This window comes from Mustela nigripes, chromosome X, assembly GCF_022355385.1.
Source record: "Mustela nigripes isolate SB6536 chromosome X, MUSNIG.SB6536, whole genome shotgun sequence".
Lineage (NCBI taxonomy): Eukaryota > Metazoa > Chordata > Mammalia > Carnivora > Mustelidae > Mustela > Mustela nigripes.
In genome coordinates this window covers 16,666,665-16,686,718 of record NC_081575.1, presented here as the reverse complement: position 1 = coordinate 16,686,718, position 20,054 = coordinate 16,666,665, and the positions used below count along the sequence as shown (strand labels likewise).

At 39.5% G+C, this 20,054-nt stretch overlaps 1 protein-coding gene across 4 annotated transcripts in view; it reads left to right on the top strand.

The window, feature by feature from the left end:
- The first annotated feature begins 379 nt into the window (after positions 1-379).
- The window catches only part of PHF6 (PHD finger protein 6), a 48,915-nt gene continuing 29,240 nt past the window's right edge, over positions 380-20,054 (top strand). For 3 of the 4 annotated variants that reach the window (XM_059384826.1, XM_059384825.1, XM_059384824.1), the window contains exons 1-5: positions 380-552; positions 4,480-4,663; positions 4,886-4,987; positions 18,647-18,780; positions 19,101-19,144. In XM_059384826.1, coding sequence (XP_059240809.1) covers positions 4,526-4,663; positions 4,886-4,987; positions 18,647-18,780; positions 19,101-19,144 — 418 coding nt within the window. In that variant the 5' untranslated portion in view covers positions 380-552; positions 4,480-4,525. The remainder of the gene's footprint in view (positions 553-4,479; positions 4,664-4,885; positions 4,988-18,646; positions 18,781-19,100; positions 19,145-20,054) is intronic. The other variant, XM_059384828.1, reaches the window with a different exon arrangement.

Below are 20,054 nucleotides of genomic sequence, written 5' to 3'. Positions count from 1 at the left end.
TGGATGTGAAAAGGCCTCGGTGAACAAGTGCAAGGATCAGGCCTACCCACTTCAATCACTGTTGAAAACTGGCTACCCAGGGCCCCTGTCCAGTGGTTTCTAGTCCCAACCCTGCCCCTTCCCCGTCCGACCCACAGCGATATCTTTGAACCTCTTTCTCTATCTCCTCGGCTCCTGCCCCCAAACACTTGGCTGCGCGGCGGACCGGAGAATAGAAGGTACGCGCGCGAGCAGGAGGCGGAGCTTGCCGCCCCGATCTGTCCTGGGGGGTGGCCTCCGCACATGCGCCGTGGTTCTGAGGCTTCAGTTGCCCGGCCGTGCAGCCAATCGGGGCTCGCGGCGCGCTCGGGACGTATTAACGCTGTGTTGAGTCGTTGCGTGCGAGGGGGGCGACGTAAGGGCGCTCGGCGAGCCCGTCTCTCCTCGAATGAAAGGAAACAACCTCCGGCGACAGAGCCCCGCTCCCAGGCGCTGCCGGAGAACCGACACCGACTTCTTTCTCTTTCCCCTCATTGGCGCTTCTCCGCTGCCGTTCGCCTCCGGGCCCCGCCGGTGAGTCCCCCCGGTAGCTTGGGGCCCCCCATTCTCTGCCCGGCGGGAGAAGACAAGGAGGATGGCGGTGGCCAGGCCGCCGCCCCTGCCCGTTGTTAAGGGGGACTCTTGGTGGTCTCGCTTTATTGTCAAGGACCCCCGAAGCGCCGCTCGTTGAAGGCGCTTGGCGAAGAGGCTGCTGAGAAAAGTGCTTTGGGGGAGCTAAGGGAGAGGTTAGGCTTAAGCCTAGACTTCGGGGGAGGGGGCGCAGCATTTAGGGAGGAAAAAATACTGGGAATTTTTAGTCTTTGCCATCGCTTAGGACATATTTGGGAAGGAGGGAGACTCCCAGTTTGGGAAGCTTAAGAGGAAGAATGGTTAGGATGGCAAGAGGGTTAGCTTTACGGGATGAGAAAAAACTCTGGGGTGGGGGGAATTAGGGGCGAAACTGAGATCTGAAACGGAGACTCTTTGAGGGCGAACTCCTGGGGAAGGAGGGTTAAAGAAAGTGGTGGGATATTTGCCTGGATTCGGGAGGATTGGAAAAGGACGATTAGGGGACCCTGACTTGCCGACCGCAAGGACCTGCTAAAGTGTTTTAGAGGAAGATAGTTTTGCGAGTTGATCTAGCGCTTGATTAGAGGGAGGTCGTGGAGTCTAGTGTGTATTGAGGAATAAATAACGGGGAGAGGACCCGGTACATTATGTGTATCGTCCTTTATTATATGGACGAACAGCACGGCATTCTTCTGAAATTTGTTCGTTTCGATATCCTGCGTGGAAGTTGAAAAATCCTTTATTTTTGAAAACCCTTTTCTTTTCATCGGCTTACTACGTAATATCAGGTCTTATTCCTACAGTTCAAATTCTTTCTTACCCTTGGGTTTGAAACAACTGGAAAATTCCTTCAGTTTCCTTTTGAATAACCGCAAAAAGCAGTGCGAAGCATGTAATAATATCGTGCAACCAAATTCAGGTGCCCTTCCGGTTCATTTCTTATTCGTTTATTTCTCTCCGCTCTAACTTTCCTGACAGAAATACTGCTTCTTTGAGGATCACGTTTATGTATTCTGAACTGTGTATTTCAGCTTGATTGCGTGCGGGATTGTTTGATCTTCCGGAACTGCAGTTTTTGTTTTGTTTTTCTGTGAAAATGGTCTTTCAGATACGAGACATTGAATGAGCTCTCGACTTGGTTCTTCAATGCTCTCCTTGATGTTTCAGGTTATTTCTACCTTGGTTCTTTACAGCATCTTGTAAAATCAGGAACGCATTGATGGCTTCAGCGTAACTAATCGAGCTTTTATATTTTGCCAGATATTTAGATGTTTTTCACGCGGATACCTTTGATTTTTTATTTCTGCTTTATAACACTGTCCATAATATTCTGTTTCTTTTAAGGAAAAGGTTTCATTGTTGGGCGAAAGCATCAAAGTTTGATCTCTGCATGCGCTGAAAAACCTTTTAGACTGAAATTAAAAGGCCATATTGCTGTGTGGATCATTATGAATCTCTTAATATTGGTCCTTGGAATGCCCTTATTCTCCCTAACTAGAGACCACAAATGAGACAGCATTAGATAAAAATCTGTATTTTTATGATAAAGACATTTTTGTTAGGAGTCATTGTTTCCATGATGTTCCCCACTTCATGTTTCACTAGGAGGCTGTAAAAAATTAGCAAGATATGCACAGATGCATTATTTGAATTTTAGTGGAAAAATCCATTTAGTCATTGTACATTGGGGAAAGTTTTTAATTGGTTTGATGCACTTTTTTAGTGTTTCTGTTCACTTTACCATTTTATACTGATTAAGACACTAGAATATTTTTGAATGTAAAATAAAGCATACCTTTTTTCTCTCTTAGATTTTTGGGTCTTTGATATCTGGAAAAGAAAATTCTCAAAATTAGGAGGACAAATGTACCTGTTTATAAATTCAAAGAGGCAGAATTCAATAGATAGAATCTGAGGGACACCATTTTCAGGATTAATTTCAAGAATAAAAAGTGCTTTTCTACTCCAGGACTTTTTAAAAAACCTTAAACTGGTTTTATAGCATATGCTAGGATTGAACAGAAATTACACATTAAAGATGTCTGTACATATTAGATTCATTATGTGCCATCCTTTGAAATGGCCAGGGATGACCGGGAGAAATGCTGAATGCATTACAGTGGTTTCAGAGTGCCTACTCTTCATTGCATAGTAGTAAAGAAAGCTAATTTAGAACTCACATAGCAAATTTTAGTGCTATTTGTGAATTTTGGTGTTTCGCATGGTTAATTCTAAAGATTTGGCAGCTATATTCTTGATAAAGCAACTGAACACATATTTGCCTGTACAAATGCAAACACACTTCCCCTTTTGTTTCTTTTGTTTCTCTGTTAATGTCTTTTTTTCTTTAATCCTAAAAGTATTTGCTGCCTGTTTTCAATCAGTTTCATGGTTTATAGCCAGTGCTATGAATACAGTACTGTTGTAAAGTATCCGATGCCATTTGGAAGACTGAGGTATTTAAAATTGTCGATAGCATTAAGAGTTTGTTAAACCCATCAATGCGAAGACTGTAAAGGCCTAGGTATAAATGGATTTAAAAAAAAAAAAAAAGAACCGTTTCTTTGTGGCTTCACCTTAAATTGTAATCCCATGTCTGCATTTTTATATTGTAAAATACTGGCTTGCATCTTCCACCTTCCTGGCATCCGGCAGCTACTGTTCTTGATGGGGAGTAAGTGCCTTTCAGAGAGCTACAAGGTAGCATCAGTGAGTCCAGTTTTCAACATAGTATCATGAAAGCATTTGAGTATACAGAAAAATGGGAAGAATTTCGGGGGATTTTAAGACAAAAATTGGAGATGTTATTGATTGTGTTGTGTGTTGTAGCAGCCTGGATCCAGAACTGCTTAGGTTGGTCGATTTGGGAAAACCACACAAGTCACATCACTGATTTTACACTTGTTTAGATTCTTAAGAATCCCTGTTGAGATTGATGATCTAAATCTGACACCGTCTATGTCAGAGCTTTTCTCCCCCACCCCCTCCTTTTTTTTGGGGGGGGGGGTTGACTCTGCTACCTATAATTATAACTTGACTAGATTTAAGGGTCATTCAGAAAAATTTTCCTTCCTTTTAGACAATATTGCTAATTTAATGTGGAAGTTACTACATTTAGAGCACCACGGTCAGTTTGTAGCTTTAATTTGATAAGCAGGCTTGTGGAGTAAGCCCCAGAGTCAGATAATATAGCTTGTTAAAAATAAATAATTGGTTCCTAAAGTATGCTTTTTGGAATAGATTGTTATAAGCTTAATTTTTTTCTTTACTCTAAAAAGGACTACAATAGCAAAACTTATTAAGGATGTATATACATGATTTTTTTTATACTTAAAAATAATTCAGATTTTTTAGAGTAAGTGTTCCAGAGTCACGGTTAAGTGCATTCATTTGTCTTTTGTTGGTTTATCACTATGTGAACTTTAAGGAATTGTGCAATTTTAGAATTCTGTTCACTCTGCATATTGTGTCCTTCTCTTAGAAGTTTCTGCTCTGCTCTTAGATACATAATTCTTTGTCTCCTTGAAGAGGCATCTAGCTATATTTAAAAAATATTTTATATTAATTATGTCAGCAGATGGTTGTTTTAGTATCACACATTGTACATTTTTTTATCGATACACACAGAAATCTTTTTAATTATTTCACATATCCCCTAATTTGGAAGCAGTTTGATTTTCCTGAATTATTTCATTACCTTGTCTTTATGCATACGTTCATTTTTTTCCTTACAGAAGCGTTGTAGGTTTTAATATTAATTTGTCTATACTAAATAGCCATTTAAAAATGCATATGTTAAAACTTAGGTTAAATATTAAACAACTTACATGACTGTGCAAATGGGTATTAAAGTGAAATTAACCATTTTGTTGCCCTTTTTATTCTCTGTAGCATTTCTTGAGGCTTAAAGTGGCATTCTAAAAGCAATTTAAAAATCATGTCAAGCTCAGTTGAACAGAAAAAGGGGCCTACAAGACAGCGCAAATGTGGCTTTTGTAAGTCAAATAGAGACAAGGAATGTGGACAGTTACTAATATCTGAAAACCAGAAGGTGGCAGCACACCATAAGTGCATGGTAAGTATAGGCCGGCAACCAAGACACCTGAAACCATGAGAATCCTGACAATGAATATTTCCGAATATGAAAAAACTCAGTTAAATTTTTTAAGAGATGGTTTCTTACGAATGCTATGCCATTTTTACTAGAAAATTTCCTTGTAAAGTTAACATCTTATTCACTGTTGCACTGCAATTTCTTTAAATGTGAACCTTAATTTTTTTTAAATGTAATTTATAGCTCTTTTCATCTGCTTTGGTATCATCACACTCTGATAACGAAAGTCTTGGTGGATTTTCTATTGAAGATGTCCAAAAGGAAATTAAAAGAGGCACGAAGCTGGTAAGTTGGTATTTCTGCCTCTTGAGAATAAAACTTATTTTAAGCTCATTAAAGAGGAAATTGCTTAGTTTACAGTGTATTGCTTTATTAACATTATGATTTTCAATTGCAGTCTTTTTTTTTTTTTTTTTCACCCCCTGAACCAGAAATTCCAAGGTTGGGCTTAACTTGTTTACCATGCAACAAAAAAGGAGCGAATCAATATTTATATTATTCAAATTTTTTTTCCTTTTCAAAGAGTCAAAATGTTCTTGGAGGCTGTGTTGACTCAAAAAAACAAGCAGTTTGCTTAATTTGAATATATCGTGTGTTGAATTCTTCATTCAAAATTTTCATGAACCAGATGCTTTTTCATCTTCTCTCATAAAGTCATTGTGGTCATCATGAATGAGGATGACCCTGCCCTTTCAGCAGGAATATGTTAGCACTTGCTGTATTGGACTGTGGTTCAGCTATATAACCCCGCATTTATAACTTAGTATCACTTTTGACGGATTTCACTCTTTGTCTGAAGCTCTGTTACACTGAATGGTCCTGTAATTGTTTTCTACCAGCAACCAGGTGGGCAGGATACTATGTTGCTCTGTTGGAAAAGTAACCTCATCTCAGTTGGCCTTTGTGATCCATTATGGTTTACTTCGAAACACGTCTCTTCATTTGGTTATTATTTTTCCCTTTGAACCCTTTGTTGAAATTATGTCTGCAAATGTGCCTTCAGTTGCTTCACTATTAAGTGCTGCATTATTTTAAAGGTGGGCTTGGCAGAACACAAAGCTGTGTTCTTCAGCGCTGGATAATCTCATGTTTCACAAAGAATTTGAGGAGCAGAGAGCTAGGAACTGTCATGTCGATGACCAGGAATAACCTATTTTTTTTGAAGTTGTCAGTCTGATAGTAGCAGGGAAAAAAAAGCAAATGAAGAAGTTCAAGGATTTGAGACTGGCTTTAGGATAAATAGTCTAAAACCCTAGAATCAGTATTGGCACAAATGGGAATTCAGAGGCCAGTTTTTGTGGTAGTGAGACCTTAACTGAAAGTATTTCTCTCCCCCACCCCCAAAACTGTAGTAACTATAGAATGCTTCATTTTTTTTTTTTTTTGAATGCTTCGTTTTTTTTAGTGTGATTTTTATTTGGTGGTTTCAGAATTCTTCCATGTTTTTATGGCTTGCTGATTTTTGAGAACCAGAGCAGTATGTTTTTATTTCCTAGTCCTTAAAAACAAATTCAGAGGTAAAGAAAGAATACTACTTACCAGAAAGTGGTTGTACTGTAAACCTCATCACCCCATTATTTATTCCCTGGCATTATGCATATGCCTGGAAATGCGTCTACATCCTGAGTCGTTAGCATTTTTGTCACTTGGCATGGCTGCTCTGGTCCAAACGGGAGCAGTTTTGGTCTCTGATGTTACTTATTATTAACGAACGCAGTGCCTGGTTTTACATGAAGCAGCGGTGTACATCTGGCAGCATTGGTAAATCCAGCGGGCATTTCATTTATTTGGATGTGTTTGTGAAGACAGCATCAGAACATTGTACAAGCTTCACTAATATAAATTGTTTTGATTAATTTTTAATGGTATGGTGGGGGGAATTCATTTTTCCCCAAGTGTAGTGAGTTATAAAGAATTAAGTTTGTCCCTTGATCTAGAAAGTGGAAGACCATTGGAGGTGCAGACCACAAGCTATAGTAAGTAACAGACTTGGATGTGACTCCTAGCTCTGTCGCTGACTAGCTGGAAGACCCCAGGCAAGTCATCTACTTCTCTGCGCCATGTTTTTCCTCCCCTGCTAAAAAGACAGGACTTGTCTCACAGGGCTGTTGTGAGAATTACAAGAGAGGCTGGACAGGACTTAGCATGGTGCCTAGCACGTGGTTAGGACTTGATAAATGCTAGCTACCACTGTAGTTATTGTTTATAGATAATAATATCCTGCTGATGTCACTGTAGGCTAATGAAAAGCATGCTGGGCTGGGAAAGTCATGAGGCTTTTTTTTTTTTTTTTAAATAACTCTGCTACTGACACATTATGTAACTTTAGCTAGGTTGTTAACTTCTTTGTCTTTTTGCCAGTGGTAAACAGATAATGCTGTATCACCACTTATTAAACAGCGATGTCCCTTGGCTAACCAGTTCTATAAAAGACAGAGTGAGTTACCCTAGGAAAGATGTTTTAAAAAGCTGTTTTGAGGCTATGGGCACCTAGTAGTAAGGAATAGGGTCAAAAGGAAAGAACTCTTGAGCCTAGTACGTAGTTTTGCTTCTTTCCCTTCTCCCAGCTGTCAGAATTTAAATCAGTTACATAGGGGATAGGGCTAGAGCAGCATTCATATATTTAACTTTGACTTCTAGGTGAAAAGTAGGTCATGAATACCTGTCGAAAATAAACAGGAGTGCTGGTCCCCGGGTGCTTTCAAGTCAGGTTCCAGGCTATACCTGGTGTTGGCTTAAGATAGGTGCCCACTCGCCCCAAAGAAAAATAAAGAGAAATGAGACTGGGGCTTGTGGTGAAGGTGTTTAGGTAACCAGATGGGTCAGAGTCTTGAGAGAGTGAGAGGTCACAGAACAGGAGGTACAGGTATATGGTTTCTGTCTTCTTACTGCCACAGGCAGTTTTCGGAGGTTTTCGTGTCAGTCGCAAAGATCAGGGGAGGAAAGTTATTCTGTGTGAGGAAATTCATCTCTTTTGCATTACCTTTGAGCTCCAAGATGGACTGGGAAGAATTTGCCAGGGTACTAAGGATTTTATCATTTGAGTCTTTGTTTTTGCAGTTAAGACAGATACGTATTTTTCCAGAATGGTTTCCAGTTTCTTCTGCAGCCATATGGAGACGCCACATCTGTACCATCTACTCTTAATTCTCCAGCCATCTAGCCAAGAAACGCGAATTTCCAAGTAAAATTATATGAATCATCGTCACCGTTTTCATTTTCTTTAAGGAGATACTTGGGAAGAGTATATTTGAAGAACATACTCTTTCTGGATGAAGCTAGGTGGTGAAATCATTAGCAGTATCTACGCTGGATAATAGTTACTGTTGGAAGTGGTAACTGTCAGATGTATCACTCTGAGAACAGGAGTTCAGAGGCCGTTTGGTTCACCTTCCCCACCCCCTATGCAAGGTTGCCTCCAAGCCAACCAACATAAGATTTTCATCTCTGCTATTCTTAAATATATCCAGAGGTGGTGATTCTACCCAAGCAGCTTGAATCATGACCGTAATTACATGACACTCTTCAGAATTGAGAAATTCGTCCTTCTTTATAATTTAATTATCTTGCTTAATTTAAGCCATTAATTCTAGGTCTCTCTCCTTCCATTAAAGGCAAGATTTGGGTTTTTTCTTTAATAAAACTGGAAAATCTTTCATATACTTGATGAGTATACTCAGGTCACTCCTAAGCTTTCCCCTTTTTGGACTAAATTTTATAGGTCTAAAGAAATCCTCTGAACATTTTTCCTGTCCCCCCCCCCCCCCCCCAATAGTAGAAATAGCTAACATTTACTGAACACTTAATATGGTGGCAAAGTACTTTAAATACAGGATTCTTTACAATCCTGACCATCATAATGTGAGATGGGAAGTTTTAATTCTCCCTTTAGGGATGAGGAAGCTGAGGCCGGCAACTTAAGCTGACTAAGGTCCTATTACTAGTAAGTGGCAGAGCTGCCATTCGACTTCAGGGCCAGTGAACTGCCCAGCTAGAATCTTGATTACCCCAGGTTATACTAGACTGCCTTTTAAGCTACCCAACCCCAAATCAGATTTTAAACAAATGTAAATATTAGAGCTTAGTAGTTTTTTTAAACAAATATGGAAATACTACTGGATTTAGGGTATAATATGACACCTTTTCATATGTATTAATAGCATTGTTTTTAGGACAGAAATCTTATATAGGTACTAGGTAAGAATATTCTGATTCTTCGCTACCCTCAAGATATTTTTTGTGGCCCCTAAAAATGGGAAGACCAATTTGACATGGTTCCAGTGGAGTGCTGGGTGCCCTATAGAAATGGGGTATCTAATTTTGAGAGTTTATGATTTAAATATTGGGTATGCCATGAATCTGTGTATATGACAATTCATAGATACAACTTTTTCTTCTGTGTGGGAGGAGGCTTGCCTATTTAGGTAAGACTGCTTCCTAGAGATGGTGAAGTTTAAAAAAAAGGGGAGGGGGGTGAGTCCAGAAAATAGGTTAATACTAGAGTGGGTCACTGAGACCTGCAGTAATGGAATCGAGTTGAGTAAGGTCGGATAATGGCAGGTTCTTTAAACCGTAGGCAGGAGTTTCACCTTGGGTAGGTGGGGGTGAGGATGGGCAAAGCAGTTTTCAGGAGAAAAGGGATGTACAGTAGTCACTGCGGAGAATGAAATAATCATGGTAGCGTGTTTGTCTGCTGTACATTGATGTCCTGCAGCAGCGTCTTAAAACTCAGCCTCTCTGAACCATTATTCATCATCTGCCCTGCCCTGAACCCTGAGTCTTTTTCAGAATCCTTTACCTTCAACTCTTCCTTCTTACATATCTGTCACACTGGTTCTCCTTCTGGGATGTCTCTGCTATCTTTTCTTTTCTTTTTCTTTTTCTTTTTAAGATTTTATTTATTTATTTGACAAAGATCACAAGTAGGGAGAGAGGAGGAAGCAGGCTCCCTGCTGAGCAGAGAGCCTGATGTGGGGATCGATCCCAGGACCCGGGGATCATGACCTGAGCTGAAGGCAGAGGCTTAACCCACTGAGCCACCCAGGCGCGCATCTGCCATCTTTTCTTTTGCAGGGCTACCCTGTGCCTAGTCCTCCTTTTCCCATCCTTCCAACATACTGCTGCTAACTACTGGATCTCTACTTCCCTGACTTCGAACTTTTACTGATGCCTTCATGTATACAAAATCATACCCAGAGGCTGCCCTTCAGAAGTCATAACTTACCCTTTCCATCCTTGATCTGATTCTCTCTCCTCTTGGTTTCCCAGACATCCTCGGTGTGTCCCTACTGCTGTGCACATACTGACATTATTCATCCTCGCTGTTTCTTAGCTGCCTCTCAGTTCTGTTTTTGACTTCAGCTCAAACTTCACCTCTGTCATAGAAGTTTTTAAAAAAATTGTTTTTATTTATTTGAGAGAGACAGAGATCACAAGTAGGCAGAGAAGCAGGCAGAGAGAAAGGGGGAAGCAGGCTCCCCGCCGAGCAGAGAGCCTGATGCGGGCCTCAATCCCAGGACCCTGAGATCATGACCTGAGCTGAAGGCAGAGGCTTAACCCACTGAGCCACCAGGCGCCCTGTTGTAGAGTTTAACATCACATGCATTGTGTTTGTTGCATGTGTGCAAGCCTTTCTTCCCCACTATATTCTGGTCTCTGGGAGGGTAGAGACTTCTTTCGGCCTAGCATAGGAGTAAGTGGGGATAATGCTTGGAAGACACTTGGCACAGCCCTTGGTGTCTCATTAGCATTCTGATAAATAGATGGGCACTCACTGATTGTTGGATTTGAGGAGAGAAGAGCTTCAGTTGGATAACAGTGGGAAACCTTAATAACGGGCTAGGTGTAGATTGGCCAGGGAAGTAATGGTAGAGCATAAAATGCCTCTTTTCTGGTTAATCAGTGCTCTGGTGGTTTGCATCTCTAGTGGTTTGAAAAGGAAGGGGAGAAATCTAGTGGGAAACGTGCTACTGGTTATTTTTTCAGGACAGTGGAGAGCTGTATATGCCTCAGCCAGGACCGTTTGCATGTTTCTTCAACATTCCCTGACCCAGTGTGGTATTATTTTTGTTGTTTCCTTAGGCGTGGAATTGGTCACGCCCTTGTCCTAGAGTCTAAAATTCATCTCTCTGTCCATTTGTCAGTTATTTAATTTAGTGCCTACTTTGTACCAAGCATCATGTGAGACACTTCAGTAGGTGCCACTATGAATACATACAGTTTAGCCTTAGGAGTATGTAGAGAATGCCACGGGAGAGTTGGGATAAAGGACCATCAGTAACTCTACTTGAGAAGTCAGAAGGCTTCATAGAAAGTGACACTTGAAATGTGTTCCAGGGGGAAAGTGATGCCGTAGAAGTCAGAGGGGGAAGAGTTTCAAGGAGGAGGAAGTGGGCAAAAGTATTAGGTAAGTATTAAATGCCAGTGCTATTTAAAGTAGAGTGAATAGCTCATTTAGCATTCAGTAAGGGCAAAATGGAGTGCCCACAGTGCATAGAATGCTCCGACTGTTTACTGCATACAGAGAAGCGGAAGATGCCAGGTGATTGGTCAGTGGTGCTACTAACCCTTGGAGCACTGGTCCTGAACCAACTGTGAAATCTGAGTGGGCCGTGCAGGGGATTGCAGGCATATATTTTTTGAGAAAGGTTCCCAAAGGATTTTTTAAAAGATTTTATTTATTTGAGAGAGAGAGAGATCCCAGGACCCCAGGATCATGACCTGAGCCAAAGGCAGACACTTCACCAACTAAGCCTCCCAGGCGCTCTGCCTCCCACCCCTGCAAATGATTTCTGGTGAACACTTTTGGTTATGGACCATTGCCTCAGGAGAGGGGTTGGCAAACTTTGTGTCCAGGGCCAGATTATAAATATTTAAGAATTTGCCAGCTATATTATCTCAGTTTCAGTCACAGGCAATACTCAAAGAAATGAGCATGTCTGTGTTCCAATAAAACATTATTTACAGAAATGGCTGGTGAGCTGGATTGGACTTACAGGAACCCTGTCCAAGAGTATTTTTGTGGAAAAACAGGTAAATTCCTCCTGCAGATTTGTTCACTGGCCTTATTGTCATCTGTGCAACTAAGTGTAAATCCATCATGAGCGTATTTCTCTAAGTGTGTATTTTTTTTATAAAGCTCAGATTATGGCATGCGGATTAATTTTAATGCGTGCAAATATTTTACCTGTCATTTATATTAAAATGAATTTTGCTTTTCTTTGGAGACGGTTAAGGAGAATGAATATAAGGCGAAAGAGAAACTTCAAGTCCAATGATGGAGAAAATCAAGTCTTTGACTATTACTGAATAAGTTAATTTTTTTCCCCTTTGCCTTCATTAAATACTTCTTTGTAACTGTGAATACTGTAAATTTATGTCATTACATAACTAGTTCTCATTTATTTGTGCTAATGGAGGAGAACCCAAACCAGTAATGTAAAATAATGTTTGTCTGGTTTGGGGGGATGTCTTGGTACTTACTTGAACATGGATGTGTATTTGACGTTCTTCCCCGATTAAGGATAGCAGGCAGCATGTTTAGAGTTCAGAGTAGCCTCAGCCTGAAAGACCTACCCTTGAGAACAGCCTGAACCTATTGATCTGTGCCCAGAAAAACTCGGTCTGAATGTTTTCAGGTGGAAACAAAAAAATACCCTTCAAAAGCTACAGTAAGAGAACTTAAATTTCTCATCAGTGATGACTCATAAAGTATGAGTATGGAGTATGTGATATTCACAGCAAGGTCAGGGGACTAGGTTAAGGAAGAACTCGACAGGCTTACTTAGTTCATGGCCCTCCGGTTCTGAAAAGATTTCTGAACTGATTTGTTCAATAGCAGCTTAGATTTAGTCTGTTACTCTAGTAAAAGCTTAGATTTAGCCTGTTACTCTAGTAAAAAAAAAAAGTACTTTTCAGTAGCCCTGATTTTTAGAAGCACTTGGGATTTAAGGTCCTACCCTATCAGGTGTGTTTTTTTCTGATGACTTTGATGACTTTCAGATGTCATTTTTGCTTTCTAGCTTTCCATTTAGACCTAATTATTATGCAGAGTTTCTTATTATTGATAATGTGAAGTTTGTGTTTTTATAAGACCCTCTTGAAAACACTGGACTATTTTTTTCAGTTGTAGCTCTAGCAGAAATCAGAAACAGTCCTGAGTTCATGTTCCTCCCCACCAAGCAGTGCTATTCCTTTTAGGAATTTTTTTAAAAACATTTTATTTATTTATTTGAGAGAGAGAGAGAGCACAGAGGCAGAGGGAGAAGCAGACTTCCCTGGGATCAGGGAGCCCAACATGGGGCTCAATCCTAGGACCCCGAGATCAGGACTTGAGCCAAAGGCAGACGCTTAACTGCCCGAGCCACCCAGGCACCCCATAGGAATTTTTCTTAAGATTTATTTATCCATTTTTAGAGAGAGACAGAGTGAGAGAGAGCAGAAGGAGGAGTGAGGAGAGCAGAGGGAGAGAATCTCAAGCGGACTCTGCTTTGAGTGTGGAGCCTGGTGCAGGGCTCGATCCCATGACCCTGAGATCATGACCTGAGCCAAAATCAAGGGTTGGTCGCTCAACTAACTGAGCCACCAGGCGCTTCTTTTTAGGAATTTATAACCAGTAAATCAGACAGCTGTCACTTAACCAGATAATTCAGAGGTCACTGAACTTTCTAACCATACTGGATAGGCGAGGGATTCCATTGCTTTACTTAAAGCAGTGACCCTGGAGTTTAGGAGCATTTTTTAGGCAGCTTGGAAAACTTACCCCAACTGCCTTGTCCCATGTTTTTACTGGAGGTAGTAATTATCTGTTACTGAAAACAGCAGACACCGGTGTAAGGTGAACTGACCTCACTTTATTTTTGTCTCATGTCTCCTGTGCAGATATCCTAGGTAGCCTGTTCCCAACCCAAGTGCTCTTGGGATGTTTTCTTTGCCTACAGGTCTCATTTTGGAACCTCTTCTGCGTTCTCGTAGGTTTATAGCCCTTTCTTGGGAGCAGATGTCAAGAGTAGTAACTACTTGGCCGTGAGTATTTATATCTGTACGGTGGTGATCAGTCCCTGATACACATGGTCTATACGCAGCAGTTAAGCTGGGCACAGCTGTCTTAGCAAGCCCTTTGTCCCTCGCTTCCCTGTGACTCTGGTTAGCCATCAGACTCTAGCTTTTCCCCCCGAAAGCCACCCCTTTCTGCCCAGCCTAGAAGTTGGGAATCTCATTTTAGTTTCACTTTGTGTCTCTCTGTGCCCTTGGATGAGTTTTCCCTATGGTTTACCCATAGCTATGGAGAAAGCAGTATTTCTCCTTTTATTCCGTAGGACTTCTTCCTGTTACAGACTGAATCTCAGCCCTGGCCTGGCTCAGCTGACTGAGGAGCAGGTACATGCCAGTCTCTGGCTCCCGCAGGACTTCAGCTAAGTCATCGTCCTTTCGGTTCCCGTTGTCGGCTCTCGGGTGTGACTTAGTTCCTCTTTAATCTGTGGGTCAGCCCCTTGAGACTCAGCTTGTTGGGTACAGCTTGACATTAGCGTCAGATAGCTTCACAGCTTTTAGAATAGTGCTTACCACAGGCAGGGAGGGTGCAGACATGTTGGTTAAAGGGTACTAACTTGCATTTCACTAATTTTTAAAATATTGTGCCATATAGCCTGAATATATATATATAACTTTTAGCAAAAAATTTTTAAAGTTAGTATAGCTTCTGACCATACTGTAAAGATTACGTGCAAACATCTGCAGTAGGATGGGGCCTCCCCCCCCCCCTTCCCAGGCTCCCCATTTCAGAAGAGGTGATCAAGTTTTGAGGCTTGCTAGGTCTACTAGGTAGCAAACTGAAGAGAGGAGGGAAAATGAAAGAAAAATCATTATCAACAAATGATCACCTCTACTTAAAGAGCTTGAAATCAGGCTGACATTTATACTTCTGTTGGGGGCAGGAAATCAGCCCTCAGCAGAGTATTTGCTGTGTGGGACAGACATTTTTGCAGGGGGAAGAGGTCCACAGTTAGTTCACCATGATCCTGTCAGGTTAACTTTCATTTTCCCACATTTGCAAGAGTCATGGGTAGTGTAAACTTGATATGAAATGGTAGCTCACAGTCCTTCTGCTAGGAGCCCAGTAGGGACTGTAACAAATTTGAGGGCAAATGTTTTATGTAGGGGCGCCTGGGTGGCTCAGTGGGTTAAGCCTCTGCCTTCGGCTCGGGTCATGATCCCAGGGTCTTGGGATCGAGCCCCACATGGGGCTCTCTGCTCAGCAGGGAGCCTGCTTCCCCCTCTCTCTCTGCCTGCCTCTCTGCCTACTTGTGATCCCTCTCTCTCTCTGTCAAATAAATAAATAAAATCTTTTAAAAAAGAGAGAGAGAAATATGGTATGACATTGCCTGGGTCCAGCACACTGCTGCCTTGCCATTTTGGAGACCCCATGATCCTGTGACTCTATTTCAAGAGAAGTCATCTTTGTTTTATCTCCCATAATTTTTTTTTAGGTGTACCAGAAACCTATCTGGTTTCCCAACTTCTTTAATTTTTCTTTTTCTCTCTTTTGATTCTCAACCTTATATCTCACAGGGCTAATCTGTGCCTCCCAAATAGTCTCACTTCTGTGCATTCTATGCCCCTTCTACTGGACTGTTCTTCTCAATTGTACCTTTCTAAAATCTAGATCAGACTGTTTAAATTTGTAGGCATGTTTAAAGATTATTCTGTGAAATCTGTAGGCATTAGAAACATATATGGGAAAAAATATGCTGGGAGATACTAAAATCTTCAGTAACAGGAAGCTTAAAATCAACACATTTACTGAGCACTACTTTGTAAAAGCACAGTGGCAGTGTTCCAGAAAACTCAATCTAGAAACAATTGATGGATAGAATCTATACATTTACAAATATAATTAGCCACGCAAGGAAGTAAAATGCTAAGAGCCAAAAATGAATACTATATCTTAAGTCCCACTGGAGTTTAGAGATGAAAGAATTATTTAGGGGTTAGGGTGTATAGCGTAGTACACTTCAAGGTAACAGTTGTGTCTCCATTTTGTGTTCATAGGCACACAATGATGTTTAAATTGTATATTTTGTTTTCTTATGGGTACTTTTTGCTATTTGGTTAGCATCTTGCCAGAATTTCATGTACAAGTGGGTATTTCAGCTTATATATGAATGCTGCTTAAAATAGATCCAGTAAATTCTAATTGAGAAAAATTCCTACTGCTAACCTTAAAGAGAATTTTCCACTCTTGGAAACCATTTTTTAATGGAACATCTTCTTCCTTTCTTCCTTGAGGAACTGACAAAAGTGAGAATGAGCTTCTTCTCACTTAGAAATTGTATCTGTCCTAAATTACTGTAGTTAACTTGTGATACTTTGGGCAGATTTAAACTGAGAACCAGCAAAGACAAATTTTGATATATTTTGGACATTTGGTTTCCTTCTTATTCTCAACAAACTGACAGATGGGTATTAAAAGCACTGGCTAGTGTATTCTCCCAAGAATAATTTTTTACATGTGAAAGTATTTTTGCCCATTGTAGGAAAAAAAATCAGAAAATACGGGAAATTGTAAAGAAAACCAGCCACCTACTGACAGTCCCTCAGCATTTTGCTGTATTTGCTTCCTCCCATTTTCAAAGAATTTGTGGGGTTTTTAAAAATTTTTTAAAAAGATTTTTATTTATTTATTTGACAGAGAGAGACCCAGCGAGGGAGGGAACACTAGCAGGGGGAGTGGTAGAGGGAGAAGCAGGCTTGCGCTGAGCAGGGAGCCTGATGCGGGGCTCAATCCCAAGACCCTGGGATCATGACCTGAGCCAAAGGCAGACGCTTAACAAATGAGCACCCAGGTGCCCCCAAAGAATTTATTATAAACCCAACTGTGGTCATAATTAACAGAGTTTTGTATCCTGCTTTATTCTTCATACATAAACATTTTCCCATGCCCTTAAGTTTTCTTTGGAGCGTGGCTATAGACTTTCTGCCTATGGGTGTGCTATAATTCAAAGATTTTTCAGTTGTTTTCCATGAGTGGTTTTACATTTTGGACTATTGCAAATAATTCTGCAGTGAAGATGATACGTATATAAATCATTTGAATCTAATTTTTTTAGACTAGATTAATAGAAGTAAAGTTAGTGGATCAGGAAATAAGAACTTTTTAAAAGCTTTCTGATATATATGGCAAAAGCTGCTATGCAGAGTATAGTGATTCCCAGCAGGATACGAGAGTGCCCGTGTCACTGTACTTTTGCCAACGTCGAGCCAAGTGCAGTATTTTTAACAGTCCCTCCCCTCCTTTCATTTTTGCTCGCTAATTGAATTCATAATCGTTTCTTCAAAATGTACCTGTGCAAACCCATTTTTGATGAAATTTCAAGATGAACTATTTACAGTAGAGTTCTTAATGAGGTGGAGTAATGTTCAACCTGTTTAGATTTAAAAAAAAAAAAGGTTGTAAAATAGTATGTACAGAATTACATAGACAAATACTTGCATGTAAACATTGTAACATACTCTAAGTGTATCTCTGGTAAGCAGGAGTTAGTTTGTTGTTGTTTGTTTGTTTTAATTTTCTTTTGCCTTCGTGTTTTCCAAAATGTCTGTAATGTGTGTTTTTTGATGAAAGATATAATTTGCTAAAATGATAAAACTTCATAATTAAGCTGTAGTACAAATGCTGCACCTTCTCAAGAATTTACAAGCTCCCCAAAAGTGTTTAACAGCTTTTCCTGCTTGATAATTCGGCACAGTATTTCTTTTTAAGTAATACTCTGAAGTTTCTGTATTTAAGGAAATGGGAGTGTTTCTCTAATATTAATAATGGCACTAGCCCTCATGTTTTCTGGAATGTACCTGTATTGAGAATGTTTCTGACTCAGTATTTCTTAAATGACAGTTTGAATGAGGGGTTGAGTGTTTGACTTGCTTAGAGAAGTGTAAGGAATTTATATTAGCTTTCCAGTGTACCCAAATTGCTTAGGGGCCAAGTAATCCACAAGTTAGGGTGGTGAGTGTTCTTTATATTAAAATTAATAGAGGAAGGAGAACAGTTCCGAATGAGGTATCTAGCAACCAAGAAACGGTTTTTAAGATTTGCCTTACAGTGAATTTATTTTGGCATGGCATTTATAGCTCAGGAGAATAGCTCATTAAAAGTCCACTCAGTACCGTGTACAATGATACGTTAATCAAAACCACTAACAGTCATTGTTATGTGCTTTTTTTTAAAAGAGCTTTTTCGTAAATTGAGAGCATGAGCTAGTTAAACAATAGGAATTATCTAATAAAGTCAAAAGGTAAATTACATTAAAATATGTTTAAAGAGTCTGTTCTTCTATCTGCCTGAATTCATAACACGAGGTAAGTAACATAGATTAAATTAAAATAGATGAGTGTATTTTCACAATCAATTTGACATCACAAAATATTTTTAGAGCTTGAGATATTTAAATATCTACTTAATTTTTTATCCTTCTTCGTTCACTTGAAATTGATTTTACCAAGTTCCCCAATAATATGTGAGGGTTTTTTTCCCCCAAAGATTTTCATTAAGGAGAAATGTGAAGGAAAAATTTTTTCTGGTATGAGACATTTTCCACAGTTACCCATTTCCAGGAAAATCTGGATTGTGAAAAGGTCTAAGTGACATACAGATTACAGTCCTGATTCACAACATTTCAAATTTTCTCTTGACCACAGTGAAACAGTAGACATTAATAATATTCCATTAATTTTGTCAGCATTCAATCTTGGGGGAGAAAGTACCCTTAGTTGAATTTTATTCAGATTATTTCTAGGCAAGAAAACAAGAAAAATTGCATTATTAGTTACAAAACTTTTCAATAACCAGTTTGTTTTCCTTGACAGAGATTGATATGCCTCTAACCTGCCATCATGGCCTTAGCAGAATCGCACACTAATAATCATTATTTTATTGTTTTGCTGTAGATGTGCTCTTTGTGCCATTGTCCTGGAGCCACAATTGGTTGTGATGTGAAAACATGTCACAGGACATACCACTACCACTGTGCGCTGCATGATAAAGCTCAAATACGGGAGAAACCTTCACAAGGAATTTACATGTAATTATTTAACTTCTCTTTCAGTTGTTTTTTTTTGTGTGTTTTGTTTTGTTTTGTTTTGTTTTAGCAGTCCTACTTTCTTTAGGCTTTTGTAAAAGTTTTTTTCCCATTTCAAAACATTTCATTATCATTGTAAAGGGTGTTTCTGGTAATGAGTTGAATGGTTAGACCCATGGCATAGGATGTTTAATAAGATTTTTGGAATCCAGCTTGTGAATGGGGTGAAGTGTACTGCTCATTTTTTTAATCTGAAAAAGAGTTTAGTTTTTTGGCTTGGTAATTTTTGACTTCTTCATTTGGTTTTTTTTTTTTTTTTATAGGGTTTATTGCCGGAAACACAAGAAAACTGCACATAATGCTGAAGGTACGTTGTGCAGCCACTTTTCAACATCAGGAAGAGATTTGAGTGAATTCTACTATACTAATTTTTACTATAAGGTGTATCTCAATAGTGAATACATTTCAAAGAATTAACAAAAGTGTTAGGATAAACAAGTGCATAGTGAAAGAGATATGGATTTTTGAGAAAATATTTACCCCTGAAGTTCTTGTAAGGAGTATGTTGAGATATATTTTATCTTTAGGAAAAAAAAGGATGCTAGTGATTTTGGATTTCTATGCTCATGTAAGTGTTAGTAGATTGTAAAGGTAATAATAGGGATCCTTAACTACTGTCGGATGAGCTAGAGTTATTGGTACATTTTGTGATCACCAGGCTTACTGTTAAATTTTTAACATTTACTTTTTTGTACTTTTGTACAGTTGTACACATTGTACTTTTTTTGAAAATACAGACATGTTCATAAGAAGTGATCAATCTTAAAGTATGTTAACTTTTAAAATGACTTTATAGTTTATTTCTCCTTAAACTTCTATAAAACAACATTAGGGTGTTTATAAATAGTTAGCCAAGTTGTCCTTGGTCTTTGGAAGGGATGGGAAGTTCTTAAATTGAACTCTGACTTGGTTCACGCCTTTGTAAACATACGGTTTTGATATTTTCACTAGCTATATAGAAAGGCTTAGATTTAATCTGAGATTGTTCTACCCTTACAGTTAAATTAGAGATCTTTGGTTTTTGGTAGCCTCTGAGAACATGTTGCTTAGAATTAGGAGGGTTTGAACCTGCCGATTTAGGAAGTGGTTTCCCATGTTAGGGTTTACCTAATTATTCGTATTAGCCTATTAAGAGTTTGTCACCCTCTTTGTTTGATATCTTAGATCGTGGCTATATCCTCCACTTTGGGACTCTAGATTAGTTCCAGTACTTAGTG